The following is an 18,485-nucleotide window of genomic DNA, read 5'->3' on the forward strand; positions in this document are numbered from 1 at the left end:
AAGCAAAAGCTACGCCGAGAGTTACGAAAGAATCCGCCGAGTTACAAGAGATAAATTCATTTCTTAGCGAGGAAACGCGCTGCGTCGCGATAAAAGTGCTACTCAACAGGTGATTTTGTTTTTTTAGCGCTCTTTTTTGCTCCCGTCCCGATATCCTTATCGCACACACACACACACACACACGCACGCACAGCGGCGAATCGTCCCAAGGTAGAGACGAATACTCGCTCTCGAGTGAGCGAATTTTCTGCTGAGATATGAAAGAGACGCAGACATTCCGGCTTGTGTGAAGTGTGACCGGAATTCAGTCTGACGACGACGACGACGAAGCTCGTTTCCGCTGAGCTCGGACAGAATTCTCCTCTTCTCAATCGGGATTTCCGAGTCGTTGATACTCGCCGAGGAAACTGCTCCATTCAACCAGACCTTCCCCTCCGCTTCCTCTCCGCCCCCTCCTCCCTGGACAAACACACGCGCTTAACCCCGTCCGAGCGCGCAACGGAGGAGAAGGAGAGCGCCGAGAGAGAGAGAGAGAGAGAGAGAGAGAGAGCGCCGAGAGAGAGAGAGAGAGAGAGAGAGAGAGAGAGAGAGCCTCTCTCGGGGATTCAACACTCCCATCTCGTCGGTCTCTAATTAAGCCGGCTCGAGCCCCCCTCGCAGCGCGATTCTCGCTACGCGACGAGCGCGAGTCATCCTGCGCTCCTTAAAGCCCACATCCGTCGAACGTACTACGACGCAGCGGACCACGTGCGCGCACGCGTGTCCTCGGTGACGCAACACGTACGAGTGACGTAGCGATGTACGGTGCGATGAAGAAGACGCGCACGGTATCGAGAGTCGAGGTTAGCTGGCAGAGCGGCTGCTCGACGGCGACGGCGACGGCGACGCTGCGCTTGCGTGCGCCCTCGTTTCTCCTCTCACACGCGCGCATATACACGCGCCCGTCCGCCCTCCCGCGTCCGTGCAAACGGCTGTCTTTCACGCTCTCTGCACCCCGGAGGAAGACAGCTCCCGGTCGCGGAAAGCGCACCGTCGCCCCTCGCGTGCGTACGTCCCGCGCGCAAGGCGATCACGTCGTTCCACCTTGTTTCGCGGCTAGAGCTCTCTCCATTGTGCCGCCGGCCGTCAGCTGTGCGACGACCGTGACTGCGCGACTGTGCGCCACACTCGGTCGGTCTCTCGCTCGCACTGGACCCCTGCATGTGTGTATGTACGCGCTCCCGCGTGTGTGTGTGTGTCACGTGACACGGAGCGGACAGCGTCGTGGCGGCGGCGGACTCGTCCTTGCCCCGTGTCGAAGGGAGGACTCGCGCAGCCCTTGGCCCTGGGACAGCAGGTGGACGAGAGAGCAGGACGACCGACATACCAGGATACGCGATGTATCCTGCACTGATAACAACGCGCACCGCTTGAGCACCGTTTGGCGATCTGAGATTCACTCTGAGGCCGCTCTTAGCGCCGAGGAGAGACATCGAGACGCGGTGAGATCGATAGGTCGAGGTAGAGTGCGCGAGTCGTTCGCTCACTCGCTCGCTCGCTCGCTCGCTCGCTCGCTCGTTGGTCCGCCGCTGATTGGGAAAGTGGGTCGACCTACCGCACGCCGCTGGAAGGTGAGTGTCTCCCCGTGGTTACGTCACTGTGCGCGTTATCGGCCGCAGCGGGGCCGCTTATCGGAGCGCGGCGGTGAAGGTAACGCGAACGGCTCTCCGGTGAGAGGACTCTCGTCTCTCTAGTACGTGTGTCAACGTTCGATTCCTCATCGGAGGCTGGTGTGCCGCAGCGCGGTCGCAGCGGCGTGTTAACGGTGCGCGCTCTAATAAGGGCAGGGCTGCTTGCGCAGGTAGGAGGTTAATCGGGATAATTGCGGAGCGACAACACACACGGGTGTCGCGTAGCGCCTGGAGATTATGTATGTGTGAGCGTAACGGTCGTATTTAGAAGTGACAGCACCGAAGCAGCGGTGGTCATCCTCCTGGAATAGATTCCTCCGTCGTCCTCTCCTTCGTTCCGCTCTGTCTCAAGACTGTCTCATTCATTCCCTCCTCGGATTGGCTCTGCGCGCTTATCGCCTCCGGCGATTTTCGCGACTTTTTGCCACTTCAGGTCGCGACCCACTTTTTAATAATAGACTCGCGCGCTCGGAGAGGCCGCGATGCTCGCGACCGACGTTATCGTGAAATATGCATTACGAGCTCACGCTCGTCGGCGATCGCGCACGGTGTGTAAAGAAAGAAGCGCGGGAGCGCTTTGCCGAATACGGAAATACGGGGGCGGGTTTTAGCGCGACATCGCGTCGACTCACGCGAGATTTCAGATCTCCGACTCCGAAGTCGGTTTCGGAAACTCCGCTCGTAGTTGTGAGGTCGGTAAGCCTTGAGCTAACTTGGAGCTACTTGGGTCCGTAGTTGATCAGCTGATCGATTGTCAGGATAATAAGTAATACAAAAATATCTATCCATGTTTCTATCTGATATTGCAAAATTGATTGCTAAAGCGTGATCAGCTGATCAATAACCGAACGTATTCTAAGTTGGTTTAAGCCCTAAAGACTATCATATATGGGTGAAACTCTTGGGGAGTTTTTCATCGCGGCTACAAAACGTGTAACCACTCTGACAATACGATAGTTTTACATATCGGTATCAGTACACACAGGGAAAATGTATTGTTGCGTGAATTGCAAAATTTTGTCGTAACAGCAAAATAATTTGGCAAAAAATATGCCCGACAAAACTGTTTAGTTCCTGCAAACAAATATCTCGTTTGATTACGGTTTGTTCGTATAACGTAATACTTTTGCTACAGCAACCAAAAGGCTTTGATTCAAATATGAATTTTGTTAAAAATATTATAATTTGTTCTCAATATATAAAATCTAAATTGTAGCGCACAGAAAGACCAACGAAACAGTATCCACTGGGCATTATTTTAGTTTATGTAAAATAATATTTCGTTGTGCAATTTTTATGGACCAAATAACTAAAGTGCTTAATTTTCATACACGAAGTCCAAGAACAAAATCAGATTTGGTCCAGAGGGAGAACGAAGCAGAAAAATATATTCAGTTGAGACAACTAAATATTTTGCTATAGAAAAACAAGATATTTGGTTGCTAGTGAAAAAATACCTCAACTAAACAGCTTTGTTAGAGGTACTAAATTCTTTTTCCTAGATCCCGAGGACAGATCTCGTCCTCGGGGGCTTTATCCCCGCCGCGTGTGTCTTCTCCACAAGTTCATCATCTCACTCTCGCGCGTGATATTGGGAAATGAAGGAGTACGCGACGTGCTAAATGCAGCTCCGCGACCTTGGTGTCCACTGCCGGCGCGCGCGGAGGCGGACACAGCCGCTCGTCTCGATGGCGTTTAATCGATATCGCGATGCGCGGCGCTTTCAAAGTCACGCTCCCGCGCCCGCGTTACGTACGTACACACAATGTCTACCCCGCGAGACGCGCGTCGCGGAAACGCGAGCGGCCTGACGCGGCTCATGTGTGCGTTGCGCGCGTTCTCCTTCCTTCTCCCGGCGTTTTGCGGGCGCGAGAGGCGCGACAGACGCGGCGCTCGGCGCGCGCGCGCCCGACTACTGATTTTCGCTCAATCCCGCTGCCGTGCGATTACGTCAGCCCGCGAACCGCCGAAAATAGGGCAGGAAGGAGCGACGAACCGCGGAAATATATAGTTCCGGCCGCCGCGCGCGGAAGCTCATAGTGACTTCCGACCGCGCGCATGTGCGGCGGAAAGTGTAACAAGTTGTTGGGCATTCACGGGCTCGCTCTCGCCGCGGATCTGACCCAAATCCCGTCGGCGGCCGCGGCGGAAACGTCGATCTGCTTTAAGGAAGAATGAAAGGTGACGATTGTGTCGTCCGCGGCGCGCGCGCGCGCGGCCTTTGTTGACCCCTTGACTCGCGGAAACCCCGCCACATTGCGTTTTCGTATCGCTCATTTCGTTGCTCGCGAAATTGGCTATTTCGCGCTCGCTTAACGGTTCAACGGCGAACCAAGTCCAAGATGGCGGATGTCACGTGGCCGACCTGAAAAAAAGTTTGAAAAAATGTTACTTGGAATTGGAAAAAGAAATGGAGCTCCGGAGCTTTATCGAAACTGTGAGACGCGTGGTGTGTCTCTTTTCGCTGGTGAATTTTGCAAAGAAAAATTCGAAATGCCGAGTCCTCAGATCGATGACGACAGATGACGAGGACGAAGAACTTACTCATATATCACATGTAACCAATTATTCTAAATTAAATGACTTATTCGTCATTTCGGTATTTTTTTTTTCTTTTTTTTTCTTTTCTTCCGCTTAATCTTTTCCCGCATCAAATGTCCAATGTTTTGGCTGGATGTGAATTAAATGACGAATTCTCGGTGCCGTCTGCGCTTCGGGTCCACCTGTGACTTCGCATTCGTAAGCAGTGACCTCCGAAACCGGGGCACACAATCTCAATGACACGTTGCTCGTCGCTTGAAAATCCACTTGTCGCCAGCTGAGCGCTTTCGCGAGATTTATGCTTGCTGCAGCGAAGGGGCTGAAAACGCGCGAGCTGCTTCCTCCCGCGACCTTCGTTCGCTCGCGCGGTCACGAGCGGAGGCTCGTAGGAAAATGTCTCGTCGCGCGCGGACGATCGCGACCGGAGCGCTCGTGTGTTACAGACACGCGACAAAGCCGGCAAGCGATTGATCACGTCCGCGGGTGTAATCGCGGCCGCAGATTGCAGAGCGCAGATCCGCGACTGCGCCGGGTCGCGGACGTGACTTCGGACTGACAATAGCCGAGAGAGATCGAATCGCCCGCACGTTGCGGGCCGACGCGGTCGTTAATATCGCGGTCGATCGCGATTTCGCCCACTGTCATGCGATAGATCGCGCGGACGGATAAATCGATATTTAAGATGCCACGCCGACGATATTAGCCGCGCGGTCACGATATTTGCGGCGGTCGAAACGGCCGCCCGATAATCGCTGGATGCGCGTTATCAGCGCGTCGTTATCAGCGCGAGAGCGACTTTCCAGCCGCGTGACACCCTGTCGTAACGTCACCCCGATTATTGTTTCCCCGGGGTGCACCGTGACTTCCGCGGGACCGGCGAGACCGGCGAGAGGAAGGCTCCGATAAATAATGCAGGTGCAGCAGACGACAATTAATCGATTCGAGCGACCACGCTTGGGCGTGGTGCTCGATTGCGTTTTACTCGCTTGCGAGTGTTTTGCGGAATAGGGAGAGCGCTGTGAAAAAATAGTTTTCAAATAATACATAGCACAGCGCGAGAGTTTGCAACACAGTATGTCGGCACTGGTACCCTTCGTTCGAGATTTCGCTCGGCATATTCCCGCTTATTTTTGACCGAGCGTAATCCAACTCGCGGATTACTCGCGCTTGGACGCGCGTGCTGATAATTATTAATAAAGCTGAGAGAGAGAGAGAGAGAGAGGAACGTCGGTAGAAAATTTCCGATACAGCGGCAAAGAATAAACGATCGCGCATAAATTACTCATATCGTGCGGATACAAGCAACGATAAATTGCAGTCGATCGTGCGATAATCCCTCCCCCCTCCCTCCTCGCTCTCGCTATTGAACGAAGCGTGCACTTGGGAATATTCACGATTATCTCCGCGCATACCGTCGGCCCGTCGTTCGATCGAGTAATCGGGAGAAGCGGTAACTGCGCTCCGATGCAAACGCTGTCGGGATTAGCAGAGATTACGATACGGCGGGGCATGTTTCGTCGATCGTGCGACTTGCGTGCTTCGAGCGAGCGGGCGGGCGGGGGGGAGGGGGGGCGATCGCCGCCGCTGTAATTTCGTCGCGCGCGCGACAATTTCGCAAGCGCGCGTAAACATAATGAAGGCATGGTCTCCCTCTCTCTCTCTCTCTCTCTCTCTCTCTCTCTCGTAAAACACGAGCAGCTGCGTACGTGTGCGCCACGTAGGTGACGTGGGTGCGAAGGGCGGGAGAGGGAGTTGAGGGGAGGGTGGGGGGGGAGGAGTATGTACGACGTCGTGGCTAAATATAGAGAGGAGCGCCTTTATGGCGGGCGCGCGCGGCGGTCGTGCCACGAGGACCCGAACGATCGACGGACCCTGATGGCCTTTACTCGATCGAACTCGCTCTCATTAAGGCCAGCGAGCGCGAGTCGTGCAATCAAATATCGCCATGAATTCGTAGCGCGCCGAGCGGGGCCCGAACGTTGCATTTGCATACGGGCGAGATTTTCGCGGCGCCGGCCGAAGGCGCGACGTCGATCGAAGAGCGCCCAACGAGCGAGATCTCATCGAGAGGATACTTTTCTATTCTGCTTTTTTGTTTTCTTTTTCTCTTTTTTTCTTTCTTTCAAATACCGGAGACACGAGTCGAGTTACTTGGGCCGTCTGGGAAAATCGTGTCGAGCGAGTCTCATCGCGAGATTCCTCTTTCCAAGGGCGAGGAAACGATCCTTTGGATCCATTCTCGAGCAAGGTACAAGGTCGGACAACAAAAGAGATCGAATAAAATTATGCGCGAACTTGGCGCGCTCCGGGGAGGTGGATTGCGCGCCGCGTTAATTTTGCGGTCACTGATCATTGGAGCGAGAGACGAGTGTTCCGGGTACAGGTTATTCCGCGCTCGCATCTGCTCCTGGATCGATTGCGAGGCGTCATTTTCATCGATGTGCCTTTTCCCACTGGTCGCGTTCGCGAGAGCGCTTTAAGCGCGCGTTCGCCCCGTCACATCGGTCAGGAGATCCGCAAAGCGAGCATCGCCAGCAGCCCGAAGTGATCTCGCTTTTTACGGAGGAGAAGAGAAGAGGATGACAAAGTCGCGGTTCTTCTCGCGGCCATATTCGTCAGACTTTGATTAAATCATCGCGCGGCTGCCGGGTCGTTTTTACCAGGTCGCTCGATCTCCGGTCAAGCGACGAGAAAGCTCCTGCTCCCGAATCGCCGACGGCCGCATTTCGCGCGGATTAAAATAATGGCGCCCTTTGTTCGCCGGCTGTGTGCTGATCCTGGTGAACATTTCCGAGCACGAGCACGAGCGCGTCTCGCTCGACTGGCCGCCGCGCAGCAGTCGGAGAAGAAACCGAGAGACCGAGGAAGCGTGTACCGGGCACCGGGTTCAAGGACGACGAGGAGTTTCCCCTGAAAATCAACGAGAAGAAGCGTCGTTCCAGAAGAAGGCGGCGGCGGGGAGAGAAGCCGCTCCGCATCGGACATTTGTCAAACCGCCGCCGTCGTCGTCGGATCTCTCTGATTCGAGAGAGAGATTGCGCGCGGAAACTCGTCGACTGAAAAGCGCGCGCGCTCGGGAAGATGGGTGTCTGACAAACGACGAAAGGCCCCGAGACGTATAATTTGCGAATTACAATTACACGCGCGTAATTACGTGGCAGAAAGGGAGAAAGAAGTAGGACGAGCACGTCGCGCGTTTGCTTGCGGCGAAGCCGTGCTTCGAGAAAAAAATGCCCTTTGTCTCCCTTTTTCGGCCGTGCGGCCGCGGTCGCCGGAAGATCGGCCGGCGAGATAAGCGAGTCGCTTGCTTTCCGATCGGATGCAACGGATGATCGGTCGGCAAGAAGTGCGTGAGAGAGAGAGAGAGCGGGTAACGTGGGCGGGTGGAACTTATTGCGGTGGGTGGGCCACGCCGGGAGAGCGTGTGACAGAGATGAACGACGCGCCGGTCGCGCTCTGATCGTGCACGTGACAGAGAGAAGAGCCGCCGCCGCCGCCGCGTGTGCGAGCGGGAGCGAGAGGGAGCGCGAGCAAGATGAACGGCGAAACGGAGCGTGGAGATGCTGCGGTTTGGAGAAAAGGAGAGAGAGAGAGAGAGAGAGATAAGACACAAACGCGGTGGTTCTGCGTCGAGTGTGACGAACGATACTCGAATGCGCCGCGGCGAGGCCGAGGATGTTGCGCGTGTGAGAAGGATGGAAGACGCCACGCGGAACGTTTTGTGCGTGGTTCGTGCGTGTGGAGACGATACCACACCATCGCACCGCGAAGATGGATTGGGCGGGGAGAAGGACGGCGAGAGAGCACGCGTGACGGGCTAGAACGGGACGGAGGCATCGCCGGAGAAACCATGGAGAGCGCGTTAGGCTGTAAAACACGCTGCTGAGGGGAACTGATGAAGAGAGAAAGAGAGCGGAAAGCCTAACAGAGGGAGAGACGCCGTTGATGGACCGTTGAGAGGAAGAAAGAGAGAGAGAGAGAGAGAAAGGGAGGGGGGGGTGATCTCTCGAGTGTTCGCCTGTGTGGTATTATGAGGAGGCGCGCGTGCGTGTGTATGTATGCGTGTGACTCGACTCTAAACCGGGGAGGGTTGAAATTGAATGGATGGAACCACGCATCACGCTCGAGCGAGGAAGACGAGAGCCGCGGCTTGGCAGTTTCAGAGTACATCTTGATTTCCTTTGACGGGGGCGAAGCGGGGAGTCCCTTGCCGCGTATGCAGGACTGAGGAGAGAGAGGGGAGAGGGGAGAGAGAACCTTGATTTTGGCGCGAACCCCACACATTCTCGCGTCGATTCATCGCGCGAACTTATGCTCGATCTGAAGTCGGCCGGCTGGAAATGCGATAACGCCTCTGCGTACTGCGTAAATTTTCGCGGGAACGTGGAGAAAATTCCAGGTCGTTGCAAAGGGGATAAAATCTCTTGAACTATGTTTAGTCCATGTATGTTGCGCGTAGTACCTAAAATATCTCCCTATTATCCATTCCTCCCTAATTATGTAAATATGTCGAGTATGGGACTTTTTTTTTTTTTTTCTTTTTTTCAAGCCAGAGGAAGGAGAGGGCTTTCATAGCACAGGAGATGTGCGCGTTGCGTATAATGTGAGCAGTGACTCAGATTTAGTATTTTATATTCAATACTTTATATATATATATATATATATACTATGATGAGAAAGATATTATCATAAAATAAATTATACAGAAAGAAAATTATACAGGAGAAATGCGAACTTAAGCTTTCTACGAGTGGTGAGGGATGGTGTACAAATTTTACAACATCTTGAAAGGAAAATTAATTCTTCTCCTTCGAATACATGGTAACGAGCTTTCAAATTTGTACGGTGAGTCCAATTTTTGAGACTGTTGCGAAGGAAATATTCCTTGCTGAGCATAAGCATCGCTTAAAAGCAGGACAATGAACGAAAGTATAATAGGTCTCTCTCTCTCTCTCCCTCTCCCTCTCCCTCTCTCTCTCTCTCCTCGCCTCTCGCTCTCTCTCTCTCTCTCTAGAATAACATTTTTCTCCGTGCACGCACGTTACACGCTGAAATCTCGCTTATAACGCGCCGTTGATTTCCCGCTCGCCTTAATTAAATAGACCGTACTGATGGGCGGCGTCGATTTCGTGTGTTCGCAGTGACCCAATGCACGGGTGCGATTGCCGAGGGGCGATATCCACATTTAGAAGGGCAAAATGAGAGGCGGTGCTGCTGATGCTCCGTCGATGGTTACGGTTCCCGCCTCGGAATCTCTCAATGTAAGTACAACGTCGCCCAAACTTCGCGCAGCGCGCGAATAAAAATTATGAGATCGCATTTACGAAACGTCCAATCGGCCCGACGCTCTTTGCGCGGAATTTATCAGATCAGATCAAATATTCAGATGTACGTACATTACAGATGTATGCAACGAGTAACGACTGATAGATAATTAAATGGGGTGATTAATAAAGCTATCCTAATTTATTGATCATCCGTCAGGATTCATCACAAATATAGGTTCATAAATTAGGATTTGTTAATCATCCATTAATTACATCTGTCAAACCTTATTCATTGTATACGTATCTGTATCTATCCCTTCTTACAGTTTCCATACACCTAAATATTTCATGAGAAAGCCCCGGAAGAGTGCCGGAAACCGGACGTTATCAACTCTCTGAGTCTCGGTGCCGCGAGCGTCAGTTCGCGACCTATTTTGGATATATCGGATTGGCAACTAAGTGATTGCGGATTTTGTCGACAGATGGATTTTACACTTTCTTTTGTTTCGTTAACGTGTTCAAAGTACCTAACCTATATTTTTTCCTTATTATTTGGACTTCCACCTTTCATTTAGTACAAAAATTCGATTAGTTCTTTAGTTTTGTTTTTATCCCAATTTAAAAATGGAAGAGCAAGACACTTCAGACATATTTTATCGTATTATTTCCGAAAAGGCAAGAACGCATCGCAAGCACACAAGTGGTTATGTGCCGTATATGGGAATGAAGCCTTGAAAGAAAGGCAGTGTCAAAATTGGTTCGCCAGATTTCGTTCTGGTGATTTTTCATTGAAAAATGCTCAACGAGATCTGGCCGTCCAGTTGAAGTCGATGAGACCACCCATATCAAGGCCATTATCGATTCAGGTCGTCATAGCACAACACGTGATATTGCAGAGAAGCTCAATGTATATCGCATACATGCGTTGAAAAAAATTTTAAAAAGCAAATTTAAAATTTTGAATTTTCATTCTTATTTCAAATCCGCAATCACTTGGTTGCCACCCGATAGTCCGAGGCGTTCTCCCGGAGAGCGCCGCGTCGTCGCGAGAACGATCGCGAGGCGCGACGACGACGTTGGAAAAGTCGTCGGGCCGCGCGAGGTGTCGGGAGCTTTCGCAAGTCAATTATCGCCCCGTCGACCATATCAGCGGTATATATAGGTGAGCCTGGTCGAGAGCAACGAGCGTATGGAGAACCGGTGCAGCGAGTATCTCACGCGCGCGCCATCGATCGTGTTCGATTAAGCATTTGATCGGCCAGGGGAAGGCACGAGCCTTCCGAGGCTGCAATTTTCACCTGCTCCATTCTTTCCTCTTCTCGTTCACATCTCTCTTCCTTTTGGCCGGCTGATTAATCACCGGCGTCTCTCAGAGACACACACGGGTCGGGTGAGAACGCCTCTTTTTCTAAGAGCGCGCTCTGTCCAGCGAGTTTCTGTCTCCCTTGACGTCGCCGATAATTGAGCCGGGGGAGACGATTACTTACTCTCTCGCTCGACGACCGCTCACTTGTGCGACGCGCACGCACTCTCTTCGCACTCACTCCGAAGTGACCTCCGAGCGCGCGAGATCTGCGAAGCCGCGGAGGAGAAGCGATCGAGATCGCCGCGCAGGCAATATCGAAACACGCGCCCCGCGCGACATCCACGGCTGGCCAGCCAGCCAGCCAGCCAGCAGGGGGGTGGGATTAATGCCGGGGCGGTCTATGGGGGTAAGGCGGAATGGAGGGCGAGAGCGACTCTCTCGGAAAGAGAGTGCGGGGAGAGTCGCTCGTGTATTCATTAGCAGCACGCCGGGGCCGCTCTCTGTCACTTTGTGTCGCCGCGTGCGAGCGCACAGCCGGCGGCGCGGCGTGAATCGATTCTCTCGAGCCTCGAGACGAGGTCGGCGCGATCGCGACGTCGCCGAGCCGTGTCGCGCCAAAGTACAAGGACGGGCAGAAAACATCGCGGGTCAGAGGGCAATGGAGGTAGAGCAGCAGCGCGCGTTTCACAAGAGCGGTTTCGAGCGCGCGCTGTCGAATTCGTAAGGCTCGTCGATCGTCGATAAGAGAGGCCGCGGTAATCGACGACGGCGATAATCGATTTCCACGCCGTCGTTTGCGCGCCCGCGCGTAAAAGATGAAGTAGTCAGCCGAGGCTAAGGTGAGCTTCGCGCGGCGTCTCCGCTAAAATATTCATCGCTGAGCCGGCTAGCCGGGAGAGAAGGACAAAAACGACGAGTGAGAAGAGAGAGAGAGAGATTACATCGGACTTGTTCGGTGCCTCTTCTCAGGGAACAGTGCCATAAATCATGTATGCCAGTCGCCTTCTGCCATGCAAATTTATCGATTCCACGCGAGCCTTTCAATTTCAAGAAGCAACGCCGCGCCGACGTCACGACGGCGGGACTCGCGGACGACAGTTTTTGCTCCGTGTCGTGCGACGGATACGATAACAGCCGTTAGAAAGCGGCCGCTGAAGGCCGCTGCATCTTGACGCGCGAGTCAATCCTGAACGAAAATGATCCGCGCGACACCGCCGAGCGCGCGCGATGCTGAAGCTTCGAGAGCTTGAGGCAAAAGTATGCCGCGGGACACGCGGTTTCCCTGATTTGGGACAGACATTTTTATCGCTTTGACTCTTCCGAGTCCGAATCGGCTAACTTTTCAACACGTACATTCTCCATGCGTTGAGAATTTAAAAATATTCGTATATTTACAGGCCGAGATAATTATACTACTTTTTACTTTTACTAATTGCTTCTACCGTTTTGTCTCTGTCGGTATTTCTACTACTACAACACTAGGAAAAGATGTATCGTCGCGTGAATCAAAATTTTGTTGCAACAACAAAATAATTTGGCAAAAAATGTGCCCGACGAAACTGTTTAGTTCCTGTAAACAAATGTCTTGTTTGATTACGGTTTGTTCGTACAACGTAATACTTTTGTTATAGCAACCAGAAGGCTTGAACTTTATGAATTTTGTTAAAAATACTGCAATTTTTTCTCAATATATAAAATCTAAATTTTAGTGCGCAGAAAGACCAACGAAACAGTATCCATTGGGCATTATTTTAGTTTATATAAAACAATATTTCGTTATTATGTAATTTTTATGAACAAAATAACTAAAGTGCTTAATTTTTATATACGAGGTCCAAGAACAAAATCATTCGGTCCCCAGAGGGAACAAAGCAGAAAGATATATTCAGTTGAGACGACTAAATATTTTGTTACATAAAACAAGATATTTCGTTGCATATTAAAAAATGCCTCAACTAAACTAAGTTTTGTTAGAGATACTAAATTTTTTTTCCAGTTTGTAGCTTGACACTTTTGCCCTCATAAACCGCGCCCGCATCAGCAATAATCTGTCGTCGCTTCGAGTTTCACTCTCCCCCCCCCCCTCCCCCGCTGCTTTTGCGCCTTCACTTTGACTTCTGCCTCATGACGCGCTGACGTCGTCAGCGTTTACCGCGCCCCAAGCGCGCTATTATACAGAGGAAATATTTGTCAACGCACGCGAGCCGTCAACATGGCTCGTCGCATGGAATCGTGATGCGCGGACATTGAGAGCATAAACGACCGCCGCTGCTGGCAACTAAGTAGAGACCGTAACGAGCGCGAGGTGGGAGCGGCTGGAACTACCGTCACTACCGTGACGGCAAACTGCCGCGTGGAAGTTGCGGCGACGCGCTTTCGCGAGAGCGACCCCGAAACTCAGGCGGAACTCACCGCTACCGCGAGAGTTTACCTGCGTCGCGTCTGCATCGCGCGCTCTCGCGAGACTCTGCGGCTCGATCGTTCGCGTAAATCGCGCACGCGCACGACCGTGTCGAGCGGATCTAGGCGCGGGGGGACTTACTAATTGGCCTTAAGTGCTACAAGGCCGCGGCGTCACGGAGCGCGCTCCTCGGAGATGGAGACGTCGGGCCGATCGAAGGACAGTTATTTCAGCCGCGTTATGTCCGCCGCGCCGCGCGGCCGGCAGCCGAGAGAGAGAGAGCGAGAGAGAGAGAGAGAGTTTTCCTCCCCGCCGACGAACTGGTTTACTCCGCTAGTAGAGCTCAGATAACAATGCGACAACGAAGAAGCGGTGATCGCGCCCGGGATTTCTCTACCTCGGCTCCGAGGACGGTCGTCAAAGGGCGGCCTTGAGGTTACCGTAATTTACATGCGATGAATTGAATTTCGATTGGACGGCGAAGTTCTTTTCGCCGTCCGGTGAAAAGCGGCGGTGAAAAGTCCTTCGTCCACGTGGAGATCGCGCCGGCGGGCGACGATGATCTCTAAAGAGGTCGAGGCGATTTCTTCAGCTCGCGGCGCGCCCGCTCGTTCGCGGAATCGATCGGCGCTCGGAGTCGAGGAAGTTCGGCGAAGTACTCTCGTTGATCGAGTATCTGTAGCTGATCCGCCGCGCGAGTTTTTCCCGGGATCGAGCTGTGTCTCTCTTTACAGGCGATATCTGGGCTGATCTTGCGAGTGGGCTGTTCTTCCTCGAGCCATCATTGATAGGTTCGTTAATATTTAATCTCCGCTGCAGCCCGCTTACCGCGGGCTGAAGCGGAGACGCTGGGATAACTTGAGAACGCGCCTCGCAACTCTTCGCCAAGTCTTGTCTCCCCGGGCGACTCGACCCGGCGCCGCGGCAAGGGACTCTCGGGAGCCGATGTAGAAGAGCCGATTTAACCTGATTTAACCTCGCATCCTCATGATCCGCAGGTCATGACGGCTGAGGACAGCATAAGCGACGACGTGTTCGAGATGGACGACGACCGCGCCTCCGTCACCAACGTCCTTTCCAGCGGCCTTACTCCCGCGGCCAGGGAGCGCCCCCTCGAGAAGACACCCTCGCCTACTGGCTACCGCGATTACAAGCCACCTGCCGAGGTGCTCGGCAACAACTACAGTACAACTTTCAGAGCGACGAGGGACTTCGATAGCGTGAGAAGCACTTTGAAGAGGGACCATGAGAAAGAGGATAACTTCACGCACAAGGTGAGGGCCTGCCCGAGTCGTCGGTGGAGGAAACTTCATCTACAGACGCACGCTCGCGAACGAGACTTCCTCCGCCGTTTTTTCAGGGTTTCACTTCCCTCCGAGTGTATCTGTCAGCGTGGTCGTCTCGAGCGCGCAGAGCGCGTAGGCTGACCTTGCGTCCTCCGTGCCAAGGACAAGGCGGCGACTCTTCTCCCCGGCGAAGCCGCGCCGGAATAATGATCGGGAATGCCAGAGGTCCGCGGTAGCCGCGCGTACGGCCCCCGAGACGATTCCTCCCCCCCCCCTCCCCCCCGACCTTCGTTTCGCGTCCTCGGTCTCTTCTTCGCTCTCTCGGCGGCTCTTCTCCCCCTCTCTCCGCTTCTCCTCCTCCTGCACCGCTCGTCCCAGCGAGCTCCTCCGTCTCTTTCTCGCGGCGCGTCCTCCTCTTCCCTTCGTCCCCGAGACGACGAGAGTGCGCGAGCTGTGGCCGAGCAGCTCGTCGTAAGGTTCCACCGTCGCAAGACTCGCCCGCTCTTCATCGTCTTCGTTCGCAATCGTAGGTCGCGATTCGCGGCCGGATTCAATTCGATGGTGCATCCCAGTTGTGAAAAAGCCCCTTCCCCCCCCGCCCCTCGCTCTCGCTCGCTCGCTCGCTCGCTCTCGAACAGTCCCCGAAATGACGAGATAACGACAAGACGCCTTCTCCCGCGGGAAAATCCCTCACGTCTCCCGGAAAGACGCCCCTCTGGTGACGCTGAGTTCCCCCGCTCGCGGTTTCCACCCGAAGACCAGTCCAGGGTGATAACGCCTGTGTCTCGACGACGCGCGAGCGAGCGAGTTGAAGTTACAATACGCGAATACCGTGCGATCACGATGCGCTTTCCCGCACGAAGCGCGCGCGACGCTTGATTTTACGCATTCGACTCGGCGCGCGATAAAGTCGAAGTCATCGGAAGCCGTCGGACATTTTTTTTGCGGTCGCCGGCGCAATTAAGGAGCGAGAGTTCCCTCTCGTGACTACTCTCGACGCGCGGCGCGGCGCGGCGCGGATCTCGCGGGATGAGGCGGGAGGCGGAGGGGAGGCCAGAGGGGCGGCGGGCTTGAATAAGCTACTGCACAGGGGGATCAAGTAAAACCGGTAGGGGGTCCCTACCGTGTCCCGAGCCGGTTCTTGCCTTGCACTTTCTTCGGCCGTCCGGCCACCTCGTCAGTACTCACCTTCGTACCGCCTATAAAGGATAATTGAAGAGCCCGGCGAGCGGCGAGCAGCCGGATTTTTGCAAATTCTCCGCGAGAAGGGGAAAATAAATATCGAATTAAGCGCGGAAAACCGCGTGACCCCTTCGGCCCCCTCCGCACGGCGCGCGCGCGTGTGTGTGTGCGCGTGTATCTCCGTCGCTTTTTTCGTATCGCCTCATTTCCATCTCTGCCCCTTTCCGCAAGCTGCGCTGCGATCCTGCGCAGACATTAGCGAGGTTTTCAGCCGATAAAACGACTCGCGAGTTCCCCCCGCCGCGCCCGTCCGCTCGTCTCTAATCTCGCCCGCGTCACGTGATCACGCGGAAATGCGCGGAAGGATCCGTCGATAAGGTGCAGATAAGGCTCCGAGATACGCGGGCGCGACGTGGGCGATAAGGCGCGCGCTCCTCTTCAGTCAGTGCTCATCTCGCTCGCGGGATTAGAAGCGCACGCACTGAGGAAGCGCGCGCACCCCTTCTGTTCCCTCTTGGCATGAGCGTGACCGTTTCTGCACGTCCGATATGTCGCGCCCGCTCCGCGTGTCGGGAAACGCGACGTGGCGCTAACGAGACGTTATCTCCGTCCGACTCGTGCGGTGCACGCCGTTTTAACGTTATTTGTATCTTTGCGAGATTCTGCCCGCAGTCGAGCGACTTTCAGGATGCGGCGTTACGAAGCGTTTCATCGGCTGATTAACCCTTTCACTTGTTAGCGGGAAGCATACTTTCCACCTTCTGTTGATTCAATTTTACGTTGTAAGTCACGTAATTTTGAAGAACTAATCGGGGACTTGAGTTTTTCAGATAACTGAATATAGTTGTTCAACATACTCCAATAGGTTATTATACCCAATTATTCATTTGTGATTATTTGTAACAAATCGAAGTTGAAGAGAATGCTTTTTCTTAGGGAAAAATCGATCCCTCGGAGAGTATCGAATGTAGAGGTCTGAAATTTTCACCAAATATTTTTCCGATGTTGTGCAAAAAAAAACATATATTTTTTTCAGTATTTTTTGCAGGTTAGATTCCTTTTTTATAAACAAATATTTCCACAAAAACGGCCGAAATTTGTTTCTTTTGCACTTTTTAGCTCTATTTTCCTAGTTTTTTCACTCTGCATCTCCATCCATTATCCATATTATCAATATTATTTTACTCAAAAGTAATTCGTAATCAACGATTCGAAAAAAACCCATGTATCATCAATAATCGGAGTTTTTATCAATTTCGTACATTATAGTCGCCATATTGAATCCGCCATTTTGAATGTTGCAAATCTGCCCTCAGGCTCGTAATCAGCGACTCGAAAAACCCACACACCACATCAATAATAATTGGAATTTTCATTAATTTTGTATATCACGATCGCCATTATTGAGTCCGCCGTTTTGAATTTTGCAAATCCGCCTTTAGAGATTCGTAATCAGCGATTCGAAAAACCCATATATCATTAATAATAATCGAAATTTTTATCAATTTCGTACATTATGGTCGTCATATTGAATCCGTCATTTTGAATTTTACAAATCTGACTTTAGATTCGTAATCAGCAACCCAAAAACCAAAGGTAGGATTACCAAATATTTTCACAACTCTCTCGAGGGAAGTTAATTCAGCAGTGAAAGGGTTAAGTCGCATTCTACGTACGTAGCGGAGGCACAAAATACAAAATGCCGGCGCGGCGAGGCGAGGCGATTCGGTGTGGTCGGAGACGAAAATCGTGACTGCAATATCGGGCCCGGGATCGAGTCGAAGCGCTCTCATCGCGAGGCGTTGGGCGAATTTCTGCTTTCGCGGACAGCCGCGCGATTGATATTCCGGCGGCTGCAGGATTTGCAGGCCGCGGCGGCGGTGCCGGCGGGTTGCTGGAAGCTCGGCGGCTGATCAGTCGCCGCAAAGTTGTAGCCGCCAAGTGTGGAATATGCCAGCAGCGTATTCCCGTATTCGGGACGTAATAGGACGACGCGCCCTTAGCATAATAATAAAATAATATAATGATACGTTTCTGTGCGGCTTTTGGGGGCGGTTTCGCGAGGGATCAAGAAATGTACGGGACAAATTTTCATACTCGGCTGCGCCGCCGCGTCTCTCTGATCGCCCGCGAATGTTTCGTACCATTCGCCCAACGGTGTAAATTAGGTGCCCTCTTCCCTCCCCCCTGCCCCCTCTTCTCTCTGTACTCCCCGATCTCAACGAGTCGAGTTTGCTCTATTTGCGCGGGCAAAACGCGCGCGCGCTGTCGTAATCTCGTGAGATCTTCCGATATATTTGATCTTCAGATCTTCAGATATATTTGGGCTTGCCTCGCGCGTCCGTCGGCCTCATCTTGCGACCGAATCGATAGAGTTCGCTAATAATCCGACCACCCGCAGCTGTCGCGAGCTTCTATTAAGCGAGCGGTCGCAACACCGCGGCGACAGTGAGTGCGCCTCGAGCTATTTTTATCCCGCGCTCGCGTGTGCTGCGTGTCTACTCGAGATCTCTCGGCGGTGACGATGGCGAGGAGGAGGAGGAGAAGGAGGAGGAGAAGGAGGAGGAGGAGGAAAAGGAACTCATGTCGGCACCTGGTACGCGCGCGCGCGCGCGCGCGATCAGACGAGACGAGCTCTCATTAAAGGCTCGTCTACATTAGCTGTAAGAGTAAGGCTGTAAGGTTGCAAGACACGAAATGAAATATTTTCATTCGCTGACAGCTCACGTTACAGCCTTGCTCTTAGAGCCCTTAAGGCTCGTCTACAATAGCTGTAAGAGTAAGGCTGTAAGCTGTCAGCGAATGAAAATATTTCATTTCGTGTCTTGCAAC

At 52.9% G+C, this 18,485-nt stretch overlaps 1 protein-coding gene across 3 annotated transcripts in view; it reads left to right on the top strand.

Annotated features, from left to right (window-relative positions):
* Window positions 1-612: 612 nt before the first annotated feature.
* LOC105187893 (ras-related protein Rab-37) overlaps window positions 613-18,485 on the top strand; it is a 100,477-nt gene continuing 82,604 nt past the window's right edge. Inside the window, exons 1-3 of one of the 3 annotated variants that reach the window (XM_025303892.1) lie at window positions 613-1,610; window positions 9,353-9,472; window positions 14,184-14,459. In XM_025303892.1, coding sequence (XP_025159677.1) covers window positions 9,410-9,472; window positions 14,184-14,459 — 339 coding nt within the window. In that variant the 5' untranslated portion in view covers window positions 613-1,610; window positions 9,353-9,409. Of the gene's footprint in view, window positions 1,611-1,647; window positions 1,841-9,352; window positions 9,473-14,183; window positions 14,460-18,485 lie in introns of those variants that run through there. The other 2 variants (XM_011149013.3, XM_019843492.2) reach the window with 2 other exon arrangements.

The sequence above is a fragment of the Harpegnathos saltator genome, unplaced genomic scaffold, assembly GCF_003227715.2.
Source record: "Harpegnathos saltator strain DR-91 unplaced genomic scaffold, Hsal_v8.6 scaffold58, whole genome shotgun sequence".
NCBI lineage: Eukaryota > Metazoa > Arthropoda > Insecta > Hymenoptera > Formicidae > Harpegnathos > Harpegnathos saltator.